General features: G+C 42.9%; 1 protein-coding gene and 1 long non-coding RNA gene across 7 annotated transcripts in view; one reads left to right on the forward strand and one right to left on the reverse strand.

Annotated features, from left to right (window-relative positions):
• The window catches only part of LOC116380107 (uncharacterized), a 91,181-nt gene that overhangs the window by 39,985 nt on the left and 35,364 nt on the right, over positions 1 to 15,832 (forward strand). The gene's annotated exons all lie outside the window — the stretch shown is intronic.
• The window catches only part of pax2a (paired box 2a), a 29,283-nt gene continuing 15,003 nt past the window's right edge, over positions 1,553 to 15,832 (reverse strand). For 4 of the 5 annotated variants that reach the window (XM_031842020.1, XM_031842008.1, XM_031842013.1 and 1 more), the window contains 5 exons: positions 15,427 to 15,602; positions 13,245 to 13,365; positions 6,033 to 6,134; positions 4,514 to 4,600; positions 1,553 to 4,323 (listed from right to left, as the gene is read on the reverse strand). In XM_031842020.1, coding sequence (XP_031697880.1) covers positions 4,253 to 4,323; positions 4,514 to 4,600; positions 6,033 to 6,134; positions 13,245 to 13,365; positions 15,427 to 15,602 — 557 coding nt within the window. In that variant the 3' untranslated portion in view covers positions 1,553 to 4,252. The remainder of the gene's footprint in view (positions 4,324 to 4,513; positions 4,601 to 6,032; positions 6,135 to 13,244; positions 13,366 to 15,426; positions 15,603 to 15,832) is intronic. The other variant, XM_031842026.1, reaches the window with a different exon arrangement.

Raw genomic sequence — 15,832 nt, forward strand, 5'->3', positions numbered from 1 at the left:
CATGACATTACTGGTTTGTTAATATTAATGCATCAATGCAAGTAGTACTGTTGTAGCTGGTCCAGGTGCAGCTAGTCTTTACTGCTTTATATACTGTTCGGTAGTTTAGTCCAGTGGTCTCCCATCTAAAGAGTCACAAGATTAATCTGGGAAGGAATAGAAATCAAAGTCTTGAAACTAAAATTTGTATTCATTTGGGGAATTTCCTCTAATTTTTACTTTAATTTTCCCCTAAATTTTAATAAAAAGTAATATAAAAGGAAAATAATCATGTAAAGCACAAGTACCTCAACATTGTATAGAGAACATGAACTTTCCGCCACTGATGTCCACCTGCAATCATATTTGAGATGCTCATAAACAATATAGAAATTAATATAATTGAATGCAGTATGTTGATGTCTGAATATAGCTTTAATTTTGCAAGGGATTGCTTCAGACCGAGTCCATCCACCAGCTCTGTACAATGGGCTTATTTCACTGTATATATTATCAGTGACAGACATGAATCATGCCAAAGAGGCCTGGCTGTAGGGCATCACCAAGCCAAGTTGACAATGAGGGTGAAGTGTGTGAGTAAATCTTGAGCGAGGCCCATTGGCCCCCGTGGCAGGGCCTCTCTGTGCGGGGTTTGAGAAGCCCCGAGGATGACAGGTGCTTTTCGTAATGCCTAACTGATGAGAGCCAATCAGTGCTCCCCGTTCTGCTGGTGTGTGTCTCTTCTCCTGTTGTTGTCATCTGGCCCGCTAAAGTAAAGATGAGCTTGACTGACAGATGCATCCGGGTTCACAGTTTATTGGTTTCTACGAGGGAGCCAGATATGCCAATTTAGACAGGGTTGTGACAAAAAAAGTTCCCATCTAAATGGAATAATTTTACCACTGGGAATTCTCAGCTGGGAGAGGAAAGAGTGTGTATGTGTGTGTGTGTGTGTTTTATATTTTAACAAGGCCTGAATGACAAACACATAGGACAATAAGGGGGCTGACAGAAACAGCAGCTTTTGATGCTTCACAGGGGATCCATGAAATAAACAATAGGCAGAGGAAGCAGGGAAATTGAATTACAACAATTGTGTGTTTCCGAGTGGAGAGTGCAGAGAGGAGGTGAAGCAGCATCACTGTGGTATAGCAGGATGAAACCGATGCATCATTAACTATAGTGGAGTCAGAAGCCGGGCAACGCTCTCCTGCCTTCACAACTGTCCTGCTTCTTTGTTTCCCTCCCCTCTCTCCCTCTCTCTCTTTCTTTTTTTTTACTGTCTCCCTCTATCCTGCACACATACATGTTAACAGAGTGCAGTTATTTTCATTGTGGGCTACTTTTAACGGGAATCATAACATATGTGATTTCTACAGATTTACACACACACACTGACACAAACAACATGCTCTGCGTCTTTCATGTATTTCATACTTGAGAGCTCTAGCCCGTCTGAGTGCCTTCTGTAGTCCTGACTGTTCATAAAACCAAACATCAATATACCCGCAGCAGGAACGCTCTTCGGGAACCTTGAACCCTGAATCATTTTCTTATGGGGTTAATAATGAGGGGACACAGAGTCGACGACTGACATATAAAAGAATTTATTTCTCATGTGCACAAAAAGAATTGGAACAGAACTGAAACAGAACAATGATTGAGGCCACAAGGCTTTCCGTATAGATTTTCATCAGAAATCCTTTTTATGTCCATGACACGTCTCCTGTATCATCTTTACAACAGCGGAAGACCCGTTCCTTCAGAGGTGCTCTGTTTCCTTAAGCAAAGACTTCGCCTGAACGGCGGTGGCTCGCACTCTGCGCCAGTGTTTCATTTTCGGATATGTGGAGCTACATGTAGACAGAAATAGGCAAATCCCAAGTGCAATTGGTAGAGGATAGCTTCTCCTGAAGAGCAGGACTGCAGTCTGTTTCCTGTTATCTGATGCCCTCAGCAACAGTTAACCCTGGTACCAGATGATGTATTTGCTCGTGTGGAATTAAAGTAAACTTCATCTTGGATGCCTTACGCTAAAAGAGTTGTATTGGTAGAGAGAGTGGAAGGAGGGAGTAGAGATGGGTAATACGTGAGGATGTGTTTCTATACATGGAGGCACGGATGACTGTAATTTGGATTAACATAATGATCACAACATCTACTAACAGCAAACAGGACAATATCTTTGATTGTTGCCAATGACTTCAGTTTGATCACATCTTCTTTTAAGGGAATTTGTGGAGCAAAAGTGAAATGAGAGAGAAGCCATTTCACACTGGAGGTCTTTTGTATTTGTTACCTTGTATGCTGTTCTCCATGGGGATTACTTAATCTAAATCCAACAACAAAAGATGATACAGAAAGCCATTTAACTCATTGCATAGTGACATAAAACATCATCATGACATTATCATGAAAACAAAATAAAATGACAAAGACAACCTATGTGACGTTAGCATCTGAAACCTGCTACTACAGCATATGTAGCCGCAGGTTATACAGTAGTTGTGCCTTTCCTCAGAGCACAACATTACATTACGACACAAATGTAATGCACGTTTTCTTCAGTCTGTATATCTACAAAGGGAGCCAGTACATTAGTATGATACTGCAATGGTGTGTGTGATATTATTTACAGAGAAGAATTGTCTTCACATTATTCACAAATCATTCTACAAAGCAGCATTTCGTTGCAACCGATGGAGTATTGAGTCACTGAATTTCACCTTTTTCATTACAGTCATTATGCATCATGTTGTTCGCCTGTTAAAAAGTCATGAAGTACAGGATCAGTGTTGACTACTTATTTAAAAGATAATACTGCTTTATTTATGCATACATATACTGTAAATAAAATATTAAATATCAAACTAAGTCTTTGGCAGATGTAATTAAAAGTACATTCACAAAATATTTTTCCAAAAAGCAAACTGAATCAGTATTTCCTATCAGTCCCAGTGGAGAGCAGAACGTAAATCAAGGAGGGTGGTGAAGATGTGTCTGTAAAGGCAATTAATTTAGTTGAACAGGCATGAATTTACGTTGAAAAAACAGGTTTGTAAGGCAATTGTTGAAGCTAATTTACAGTTGGTTCGCTCAACTGCGTACAGCTTTCTAAACTGTGTAGGCATCTAGTGGTATGACTAAGTAGCTGAATGGATTGTAACCCAGGAGAATTGAATTTGTTCATGTAGCCATAGGGCTATGGCTTACAAACTCCTCAGAAACTTCAAAGCATCACTTTTACTCAGAAAAATATGTTTCTGTCTGTCTGGCTTCTGTTTTTACACTTACACTATCCAACATAAATAGTATCAACTTGTCTTTAAAATTGGTAGGTTATTAAACTTAATTTTAAGTGAATGTACCAAATAAATTAAATAAGCTGAGGTTTTAGTGCAAAAAAAGAGCAAAGGACGATCATGCATGGACATGGACATGACTGGAAAAGGAGGGAAACGTGACAACTACTCTGAAGGAATCTTTGATAGCCTTTTTTACATAAAACAACAGTGACAGGAAAAAAATAATTTAAAGTATTTAAAATTCTGGCGAGGCCATTACGTGGTCACCATGTTTTTAATACTTTGCAAAATGATTTACATTTTTACATCTGATTGTTTGCCACAGGGAGTGTGATGTTGCCATTGGTCTATATAGGGTCGGTAAACGTTGTAGGACATGCTGTGTTTATCTGATAATGTAGTGGAGCCAGGATCTCATTAGGTGTCAAAGGGGCCTCGCAACACTGATTCAAGTCGCTGCATCGTCAAGCTATGGGACCGTTGTCATCTCCCCTGGACTTCTCTCTTTAGAGCAGAAAAATACTGCAGTTCATCACATAAAAGGAATGTGAGGATCCATGAATAAAATAACAACAACAGCAACAAAGAAACAAAAATAAAAACCCACAACATTTTTTTTCCACATGGTATTCTTCACACTGTTTTTCTTCAATTTATATTTTATAATATATATATTTATATAATCTCTTAAAGTCATTTTGGAAATGTTCCGGCCTTTGAGAGAGTGAGGGCATGATGGGTGAGTTCTGAACGCCCGCGGGCCCTTTTGACCCAAAGTGTGTGTGACGCTGAAAGCCGGGCTGGATGCACCGGCGTCGACCTCGCCGATCCCTCCTCCACATCGCGTAACATAATAGGGTTTCCTTTACGATTCCACCTCGCTTCCCTTTGACCTCAGTGTTTCTCAGACGGGGACAATATGGAGGCCGAAGCCCAGGGCCTGCAGTTTGAACTGGTTTCCATGGTAACTAGTGGCGGTCGTAGGCAGCAGTGGGAGGTGCGGAGCCACGGGATGCGGCACTATAATAATAAGGGGAACCTGAAAGTTAACAGAAGAACGAGCCGTTGGAAACCGTGAGGTCGAACATCGTGCAAGACACGTTTGTGTGAAAGTCCAAGGACAGAGAATACATTTGTATTACTGTGCTTTATTAATACATTCATTTTAAAGTGTATTAATGTTATGGCTATGTTTGACAGTTTTTCTCATACCAGAGAGAGTCACTTACTTAGTAATGCTGGATTGCTGAACCGCCACGCTTCGTTGTAAGTGGTGTATTGTGGATGAGAGTAAGGGTTTCCAGAAAAGTCCCCTCCTGGAGAACAAATCGATAAAAACAAACATTAGCAAAGAGCTAACAACCTGAAATGACTGTCAGCTTTCATAAAACATTAAGCTGTAAAAAAAAAAGTACCTATCAAGTTACTTTGCAGTATGATTGCAATCTTGTCACAATACAATGTTTCTGCTGCATTTTTATCCCGGCTGCTTGTATAGCTTGTCTCCATGCAGTCCCTTCAGTTGAATTGATTGTCTTATTAATCCTCTGTTAGTCTTTTGGATTTGCTCAATCTTTCCCTTAAGTGAGGACGTCGGTGCCTTTTTTCCCCCCCTGCTTTTAAGTGATGATGCTGCGCTCTAGAACTCCCTAATAGGTTCTCTGTGCCCGTGTGCAGGTCGTGGTGGGAAGGACGGGAGGCTGAGGGGATGTCAGAGAGCGATGCTGTGGGTCCACAGGTTTCCTTCTTTTACGAGACTATAAAGGCTGGGTTTTATATGAAGCCGCTGAAGAATGGCCTTTGCTTTAACAGTGTTTGGGGCCAGTCACTAAATCTTAGTCATTCACCACCAGATGAAAGAAAAATTACAACCTCTGGATTAAGAAGGTAGCTGAGCTGGTATGAGTATATCATAAGCACTCTCTCATGGCATGTAATCCAATAAAGCATAAGTCATTTTCTTTGTATCAGATATCAGCTTTCACCTCCTTGTTTATCTGAACATGTTACCTTCATGCACACTGAGCTCACTCATAAATACTGCACGCCTGCTTTGATTATTGGTCAGTGTGAAAGGTACATGTCTCCGAGCAATAAAGGGAATTGTGTTTTCAGTTGTTTGGAGGAGAGATCTACACACGCTGGAAGCTACAGCATCCCCACTGCTGGTCGTGTAACTCGAGCTCATCCCTGAGAGAGATAGTGATTTAAATATTTACAGGCCCTCCACGCCTCTGTGTTTTGACCCTTAACTGTTTGCTGTGAACCTGAACTGCAGGTTAAGTAGAGGGGAAAGAGATACGCTCTGCAGCCCTGGGTGTCCGGGGAGGCGAGGAGGCGAGGAGCGGAGCAAAAGCAGTGTTTATCGACGGGGCTGGTGAGAGTGCGCTGTGTGGACACGGTGAGGGTAATGAGCGCTGGGAGCTGGAGTGTAACTGAGAGGAACTGTCCTATCACACGGCCACTGATTGTGGTGATCGCCTATCGAGTTCATCTAATGTCCTCGGCCGCAGACGCTAACCGCACGCTAACCGCAGTCTAACACAGCTATAACAAGCTTGCTTCAATCCTTTGGGTCGAGAGCAACGCTTTAAGGTCTCTTCAGTATCTCAAATAGTGAATGTGTTTTTGTATGTGTTACATGTTTAAGTGACCTCAACGAGATCAACTGAAGGGTAGTACCTACTGGAAATGAAACCTGTAAAAGTAGAATTAATGGCATCATAAAAAGGGTGTAGTGAAACATACCAGGGACCATTCCAGCGAGTGTGGAGGTGGGGTAGCTGCCTTGTCCTGTGGGCGGGACATGAGGCGGGTAGCCAGGTAAGGTGGTACTGGCCATGTCTCGACCTGCAGGCACACAGGAGGGATAGTTCAAAATGAATGTATATTTTCTGTGTTTACGTGACGTTAAAGCTTAAACATACAATATTTTCCACTCCTTTTTTTATCTGTAAACATTGTTTCACTCTAAGTGCTCCAATTATAATATTTCAAGAAACACCAAAGTGGAGCGATTCATATAGTCACTGAGAATAAGTTAAAGATCTTTCCGCAATATTCTAAAGAAAAAATAGTTGCAAACATGCTAAAATTAACCACAAATATGTAACATGTTGCTGCATGTGTCATGAAGTTGCATGTTTTTCATCCATTTGGCGGAACTTCTTATCCAGTCTGGAGTTGCATTGGATGACAGGTGATGAAACGATCTTATCAGTGACTACAACTGCTGTAACATGAATATACCAACGTCCTAAGCAGCTTTTGAAACTGACAGGAGCATCAGGCCAATGAGGGCTCCCTCTGCTCCACATTCAGTACTTTGATTAACAGTGACAGCATCGGGCATGGCTGGATGAAGGGGCACACAGGACAGGGACATACAGGTCCAAAACAGCATCAGCCCTACGTCTCTGCCTCTGCACCCCCCTTTGGCCTCCTCCTGCATCCCCCTTTGGCCAGAGAGCAGTCGCTGTTAATGAGGGGCAAGCAGTCAGTTTTGCTTGTGTATACAAAACAGTCGGGCCACAATGCATGATGGGATTGATGGCTTTGCAACGTGAGAGGCGGACACTTTAATTTGCGTCTATTTGATAATTACTACATTATTAAAGATAAACACATAGGCAAATCAGCTAAAAAGAGTGAGCTTGATTGGGTTTTGATCTGGTTACAGGGCCTTATGGGTAAAGTTGTACCTGCTATATAGGACTGGCTGGCATACTGGCTGTAGCGGGGGCCGTGGGCATGGGCAGGGTAGCTGGGAGTAGAGGCATCTACAGAGAGGCTGGACTGGTGGGGCAAGATGTCGGCTAGAGCAGAATCCCCAACAGAGGAGGGGGTGAAGGGGGCAAAGGATGCCTCATGGGGCTCTCGCTTTACACACATGGAAGGTGGATATGATGGGTGAGAGTCTGCCAGGTGGAAAGAAAAAGAAAGAAAAAAACTAGATATAATGTAGACATGCAACTCCACACATACTGCACATACATTCACTTCAGTCACTCGGATGTATGGAGGGATGGATGTAAAGCTTTCTAAATGTCCAAATAACCAAATGGAAAACTTCTGTGCAGAGGCAAAAACAAACCAAATGTGTCACAGCAGATGTTTTTAGACTTGTCATGCATTTAGCCGAACACTACAACAGAACAATAAATCCAACACAGACGGGACTCATAATCCTTAGCAGATTTTTGCCATAATTTAAAGGGAGCATAAAGGATAAGGATCATTACAAGAAGTGCAGTTGCTCCTACGCATTAACTTCCTATCTTTCACCAACTCATAACCAGACATTTCATATGAATCCTGAATAGATAAGCAGTATTTAGCAGTTGATTTGTTCATTTACATAGCATATAATAATAATCTCATATGCACCCAGCAGTAATTCATTCGACTAAGTGGAAACATACACCAGTGAAATGTTGCAACAACACATCGCGCCTGATCAATCAAGCTCAAATGTGTAAAAAATTTCCCCAAGGTTTTGGGGAAAACAAACAACATAATCTCACGGCTGCTTTCTCACAACAAAATCACTCCCCCAAATAACCAAACAATCGGCTCGCAGACAGTTCAAAACTCTACACTTTGATGTAATTTGGCTGATGAGTCTTGGCATCTTTCATTTCACCGGCTCTGCCACTTGAACCTATGCAATCAATGTAAGCTCTGTCTCCGGCCTCTCCACGTCTGCCGCAGAGCCTGTTGTGTTCGCTGGGGCCTGTAGGGAGAGATGGCTCTTTCCCGACACCATGATAGCCTCATTAGCTGCTTCCCCCATCATTGTTATTTTACAACAGGACTGTGTGTTGCGATTCCTCATTAAGATAAGGGCTGTTCTATGGAAGGGGGATGCAACCCTGTCAGCCCTATGAACCTAATGCCAGGGAACGTGGCTGCTTTCCCATAGAAATCTATTGCAGGTTTTCCAAATCTCTTTGTCTTTGTGACAGCTGTAAATGGGGATTTAGACAGAGGTAGAGCAATTACACACAATGCCTTCATCTTATTGAGACTAATAGCATTGTTATGGAGGGAACAGCACAATGTTAACTATGTAAGTTTTTGATCAAATCATTAAAAAGCTGGTTGCCTCGAATCTCTGGCATGAACAGAGATATTCTAATGAGCGGCCTTTGCATTAATTGGATAGGCCTAACGTTTGTCACATGCGCTGTACAAGTATGTCATGAATTTTTTGGAAACAATGTCCGCATATAGGAATGATTGCAAATGGCTGTCACACAGTTCGGTTCTTCAGTTAATTATATCTAACATGTACTTTGTTAAAGTCTTTAAAGTTGAAACAGCTTTCAAAAGTCCAGTTACCCTGCGACTGATTTGGGTGCATAACAATCTCCATCCACCACCAGAATTTGTTACTATAGACAACACAGCAGATAATGTTAGTGGTTAGCCTTAAATCACTATGTATTCAACAAACGGCTTGATCAGTGCCATTACGTTTTTTACCCGCGAACACAGCAAGCCTAAACCATAACAAAAACAAATGTCACAAGACACACTCAACAAGTGCTGGCTATAACAAAACATAATCCAATCATGTTGTCTCACAGTTTAGAAAAGTGGATTGGGTGTTTGTAAACCTTGCTCACGCACGTTCGTCGCATTGTTCTGAGGAACACTTACTATGTTATCAGGGTGAACCTTTGGGACATTAATTTGAACTTCAGTTAAAGGTGCCAAACACGAAGCCCAGGTCTGTTTACACCGAGACTTCCTGCACACTACTGCAGGCTTCTGTTTTCTCAGCGCCTGAGCAACCGTTGTCAAACAGACAGTGGTTACGACGCAACAACAACCGATACAAACGCTGCGTTCAAGACCACTGAACTCTGAAACTAATCAGACATGGTGTTGCTTATTGTCCTGGAGACGAGGCAGAGCCCGGGTAAAGGGAGCCTGTCAAATCACAGGCCCTGATGATGGAGATGGAAGATAAACTCTGGGTCCTTGGGGACTCTTCTCCCCAGCAAACACATCTCTGAGAGAGTGGAGACGCTATAGAGTTCTCCAACATCTGTCTCTGCTCCACCCCTGATACCATGTCTATAGACCCCATCAACCATAGAAATGGACTGTTAAGATCTACAACGGCCCTCAGCGTGATGCGTCCAGATATAGCTACAACAGCCTTCTCTCAAGTGAGCATTTCATTTTTAAACATACACAGAGGAACTGTGGTGCACAAAACATTTACTGGCAGAACTCTTGTTTTCAAAGGCTGATACTCAATCTACGGAGAACTTTTCTATTCCTACAGTATCTTCAAGATCACAGCAAACCTTCTGTCTCGTGTAGGCAGGGCAAAGTCATCTGGACTTCACTCTCCTGCATTGTAGAGGTGGTCCTTTATAGCCCCTTACCCCAGGAAAGGAACAAAATAACTATTCTAAAAGGCTGCATCCAGTTGTCAGTAAAGAATAGTCACAGGGCCAAATAGCTTGAATTCCCCATCCACGGGTTTAAAGTAATTCATTACCAAATGTGTGCTCAAAGGTTAGTATGCTGGGTGATATAAACATTAATTTCCGAGCTCGGGGCTGCAGACGTTAACTGAGCAGAGACACGGCGTTTGCCACCAGGCCACACACCAGGCACCACAGGTTAGGTGGCTGCTTGTTGTTTGCCACCCAGCAGAGAATGGCTGGCACTGCCAAGTCATAAATAAGGCTCAGAGTGAGGTGTACATTTCAGCTAAAATTAATCATAGATAAAGTGTGTTTTTCCCCCCACCTCATTAGTACAGTTGAGATGAGGGAGAGAGAGAAATAGATAGATAGGTAGATATAAAGAGTGACAAGCGCTGGATCTGTGCATCTGCTAGAGTCTAAGTAGGTCAGAGGGGTGCCCATTTACACCCAGCGTCCCCACAGGCTCTGGTGAGAGTGATTATGGAGCCAAGCCTTTACAGAGACGACTGTACTCTCATTGGGCAAAGCCCTGTTTAACTACTGATACGAAGATATATTGTATCGTACTATCTTTTGTTCCACGTACTAAGTCTCGGGATTAAGATCATTACAGTCAAGATGCAGCGGATCTGCAGGATACTTTATGTTGCTGAGTCTGTTCCCGTATCAATAGAAAAAAGTGCAGACATACAGTATAAATGCTGGACAAGAGCCAGAGACTAGGAGTTAATCATGTTCTACCCATGGATGCACTGAACAGTTCACAGTGTTCCTGCACTGGACACGAGTACAACAGTTTCACTACAGCGTGTAAACACCAGAAACAAAGTTCCGAGTTTACTTTTTATCCAGTCGGTTATGCAAATATGTGCCAATTAACATCTACTTGCCATTTGTAATCTTTTTTTATGATAAGAGAATAATTTCCTTTCAAAGAATTACTGACAGTTTATGTCTTCTTTCACAAAATATTAACATTACAATTTTCATTTACATGTGGAAAGTCTCAAAGTCCTCATTCTGCAGGAGGGGAAATCATTTGTAAATGACTGCTGTTTCTTACTAAATCCTCTTAATCTCTCTGATTTGGATGTCGCCTTCCTTCCTTGGTAACCGTGTTTTTCACACATCAGGATAAACAGAGGACACAAAAGATGGCCGACATTGCCTTCGCTAGCGCCCTTGGAACGGAAAGCTGAGCACTTCATTAATCATTCATCTTTAATAGATTATGCAAATTTCATGACATAAAAATCAACAAGATCAATAACTGTATGAATTTTAATTGGGAGCAGAAAACATTTAAAGATTGAATATAATCTCGTGGCTCCATCCAGTATGAGAGCATAATTTATTGATAATTGGATCCAAGCCTAACTGTGGAAGGTAATTTAGCATTTTTCAGCCTTGGCATACATTCCTATTTACATGGTTTGCTAATGGCAGAAAAAAATAATATTATGCAGTAACAACCTACACCCAATCAAATACTTCATGCATTGCTTTGCAAAGTCGTTAAAATTAAGTAATAAAAGCTTACTGGATATTACTTCTGACTTAATTTGGTGCTCAAAATAATCATTTTCTAATGCTTGTGCTAAAGTTTGTTGTCATATTCCACTCTGAGAAAAGTTTTCTTAGTTTGACTCCTCATTATGCAATTTGCCCTCACATGTATCGCATTAGGAGGCCCCCGGCCCCCAGGTGTGGCTTGAAGGCCACCTGCTATGAGTGCGCTCCCCAGAGCGAGACCGCTTTCATAGGAGGAGCCCAGCATAAAAGACAAAAACACACCTTTCTTCTCCTGAGGCCCAACTTTCTGGGGCAAATCTACCTCCCACATATTCAGGAATAAAAAAAGGGGTCTTTCTTTTCCCATAGCTCTGTGTCTGGGTCCGGGGCTGGACTGTAGGGATCATTTGAGAAGGGTCACTGCAGTTTTCAATCATGCTGTCCTCCTCTTTACTTACTCGCTCTCTTTCTCTCTCTCACACGCACACACACACACACACACACACACACACACACACACACACACACACACACACACACACCCACACACACACAGTGGACTCATTGACTTTGATGCTCGATGCATAATTATGGGTGTTTTATTAAAAGACCGGCATATTACTCTCCAGTCAGTGTGGCCATAAGTAAACCGAACCTCTCCTGGGAAAGAGGCTCAGCAGCCACAAACAAAATTTCAATTAACCAGGCGGCCATCAACCTCGACAGCAGAGCAAAAGAAGCCATAGTGCAATAGAGGGTGGGTCAGTGTGGGTTATATGATACAGCTAGTTAATACTACAAGATATTCAATACACTGCACCTGCCATTACCTGTTGGCTCTCAGTGGAAGTTACTCTTGAAAGCAGCAGTCAGTTCATGAGTTGTTAAAAAGCCCCCTGTAATTTCAGTGTGTCTTTCACTGTCTCCTCTGTATCTGGGTCTCTCTCTCTCACCACAGCGTGAGGCAGCCAGCCAGCCACGGCGCAATTCCAGCCGCTGTCAATCAACAGGCTATCATAGCCTTTGATGACAACGTCGTGTCGCGGCGAGAACAGCAGCTGTCTCTTATGAGAAGTGCTCCCAGTCAATCTGTTAGCGGGCCAATCGGGGCTAACACAATAGCCAGTTAGGAGCAGCGAGTGAAAGGCCTGTAGGATTTAATGGGCTCAGATGATATATCGCCTCGCTCTGTCCCTCAGAAATAAATACACAGAGTGCCTCAAAAAGTGTCTCGAAAGAGGGGTTTCATTTGGTGATAAGGATTTAATATCGCTGGAGAGTGTGAGCGCCATAAGGGAGCGGCAGTTAAAATCTTGATTGCTCGATGATGATGTAATATCGAGACGATTTTTTACAATGCTCAGTCAGAGTTGACCAAATTTGAGAAAAACACATTAAAAATAAGTTAATTTCAGTACTTAATTACATTTATAGTACTTCAATTTATACGGAAAACAGCTTAGAAGAGAAGGCACAAACAACTGACCATCAACTGATCATTATTATCCTTTAGTATGATAAAGTGACATAAAGTGTAATCTGGTCTAAAATGACAGTCTATGGCATTTTCAGTAATTTCAGGTGCAGTATAGTCTCGTTTGTCAGCTGCTCCCATCTTTTACAGCTGCAATAGTGTGCACATGGTGATTATGGGATTTAATTGGACTGATTTGTTTTATATCAGGAGGATGAGGAATGAGAATATTTGGAATACAGTTCATCATGTTCACTTGGCTGGTGAGAGGGGGCAGCGAGGAATTTGTAAAAATAGGATGCAGAATGTTAAAATTGACTAAAATCATGCGTATGACATGCTTGGTTATACTTTAACTAAATGCCACGAAACAATATATAAAGACATCGCAGCAGTAGCTGAGGTACTGTAAAGACACTATGTTTGTGTTCTCGCTACACAGTTCAGCCACCTTGTTGCAGATGTTTTCTACCTGCTGCAGCTGTGTGTACTCTTTTAGGGATCAATCTAGCGTGAGTTAGATTGTACCTGTCACAACAGAGTAGCTCTGGGAGACACTGGAGGCGAGGTCGGAGCGGTCGCTGCTGGAAAGGCTCGGCTTCACGTCATCTATTCCAGCGTTCAGGGATGGGTGTGAGTACTCATTCGCCTGTAGACAAACACACAGCACATGCAAATATATGTCAGCGGAGGAATGCACACGTGAGCATAGATGGCAAACAAAAAGAGCAATTCAGACTTTTTATATCAAATAATTTCACATTCCACCAGATTGCGTTATGATCTGGTTAATATCACTCATGCACTGCATGCAAGCCCACTTTGGGTGTGAGATTTAGAGCAGCTTTCCCCAGTTATATATGAAATCTCTCTGAAGGAAACCCCTTGTGTATCGGAGGAAGCTGCCTGTGATCCTTTCACTGTATTTCCTTCTGAATACTTCCTGTGAATTCTGTGAGCATCACCCCCCCCCCCCCCCCCCCCCCACCCCCTTCGCCAACCCGTCCCGACCCCGCTCCCCGTGCTTTACCAAGACCTATGATGTATGCATGCATTAGGGCTTGTCTGAGAAGAAGGCAGGAAGGGAGAGAGGGATGAGAGAGGGATTGTGAGAGGAGTGAAAGGACGGGGTGTCAGCTGGCTCTTTGTGCTCCACTGCAGTCATCCCTGTGACCAGTCAAGGGAGGAGACATTCAGGGCTTTGTTACAGGAGAGACATGTGGTGTGGTTTTTTAAAGGGGCGTACAACCTCAAAAATCAACCTTTGTGCTTTGCCTCTGGGATGAACACATAAAACTGGGTTAATAACATGATAAAATAGTGGGTATTGTTTTTTATACCTTTCGTAGTTTTATTAGTATATTTTACTTTATATTGGAGATTTTTATTTCAAATCTCTTCAACTGTGATAAAACAGCCATCTTTCATGGTTTACAATTTTTTGTTCAAAACATTTTTACAACACCAGAAAACTTCATGTAAAGATCAACCACCGACGAGACTCCACCAAGTATTTATCACAGGTTAAGACTCTGCTATAGCAGCTGTGATGAATCCCGTTTGTCATTGAGATGACACTTCCTGACCTGACTCCTCTTCTTTGAAAGGATAAGTGTGTGTGTGCACACATTTGTGTCTGCGAGTGTGTGTATGTGCGTGTGCATCTGTTTGTCTCAATGGGACGGGGTCCCACAGGGGCAAGCTGGTGACCCCAGTCTTGTCTGCCTCTATCCCAGATAAACTCTAATTGTCTGCTTACAACTGTTCCCTGGCACTAGGCTGGATGTTCCTCTCTATTCCGCTGGGTCTCAGCAGCACAAGAGCCATTTTGTCATGCAGATGGGCTGTGGGCAGGACTGGGCAGGGCTGGGCGGAGGGCGAGTGGCAAGCACAGAGAGGCCTGAATGACCTGACCACATGGCTGCCAGAAGTGTGGGAGGGATGAGGCCTATTCAGCCTGGCCTCTTCAAAATGGCTTTTTAATGCCCTGATGCAGACACCAGACAAGCCCTTAATAGCCTAATATCCCACCTTTTCACCAGTTTAAGAAAAGGAGGGGGTGTTGGAAACAGGGAGAGAAATGGAGGTGCACAGAAAGAGTGGAAAGCAGTCTGATTAATATTACATTAAATTAAAACTGATTTTTCTGGACCATTCTGATGCCGTTTTTCTCCCCCCTCTCCTCCACTTTCCTCTCGCCTTTTTAATACCTTCTCCTCCACTCTTTGTGATTGCAAGTCATTTCCAATTCGTTTTGGTATTGATCTTGCCGTAGAAATCACTTTGGTAATTAGCTGCATTAGGGGCTGTATAGCAGGCTGAGGGGCTGTCCCTCTGATTTATCGCCGCTGTAATTCCCCGCGATCGCACAGAGATGAAAATGAACTCAATTAGGGCACTGCTAAGGCTGCATGGGCACCCACATAGAGTTCCAGAGCAAAAAAATAATAGTCTCTTATTGTTTAACAGTCTAATGCATGTAAATAAAGGCCATCCGCTGAAACAGGCTGTAGGCTTGTAGGCGCCTTGGAGCAAGAAGTTGCACAGAGCTTTTTGTCCCCTTTGTCAGTATGTGTACCAGATTATTCTCTATATATTGTTAAAAATCAATGTGAAGTGTTTTACTTAAAGACAAACAGAAAGAAAGAAACCGGGATGCCAGTGCAGGGCTGTACATTTCAATGCGTAGATAGAAATCTGTGTGGCGAACCTGTTCAGGTTTGATGTGTTCTGAAGTGGGGAAGACATCAGGGTAAGAGGGACGTTCAAACACACGGTCCAGGGCCTCCAGCTGCTGCTGGGTGAAGGCGTCTGCTCGCAGGTGCTTCCTTAAACTCTCCACACTGCCCTGAGAGTCGCTGCCCGGACCTGAGCCATCAGAGCCATCTAGAGAAAGACGGACAGGAGGAAGGGAAGGCGAAGACATTCTGCATCAGGGCGTAGCTCCAGTCTTTTTTACCCGACATTATTCTAGCAGGCTAGCAATGTGAGATAAGCATAAGAAGATCAACGGTGTAAAAGTGATGGCATGAGGAGCGGTAGTAAATTCAGAGAGACCCACCAACATGTCAGCTTTTTTATCTCCCTCCCTGTTTCCCCCCCCCCCCCCCCCCCCC

This window comes from Anarrhichthys ocellatus, unplaced genomic scaffold (assembly GCF_004355925.1).
Source record: "Anarrhichthys ocellatus isolate YVR2014 unplaced genomic scaffold, GSC_Weel_1.0 scaffold3, whole genome shotgun sequence".
NCBI classification, from domain to species: Eukaryota; Metazoa; Chordata; class Actinopteri; order Perciformes; family Anarhichadidae; genus Anarrhichthys; species Anarrhichthys ocellatus.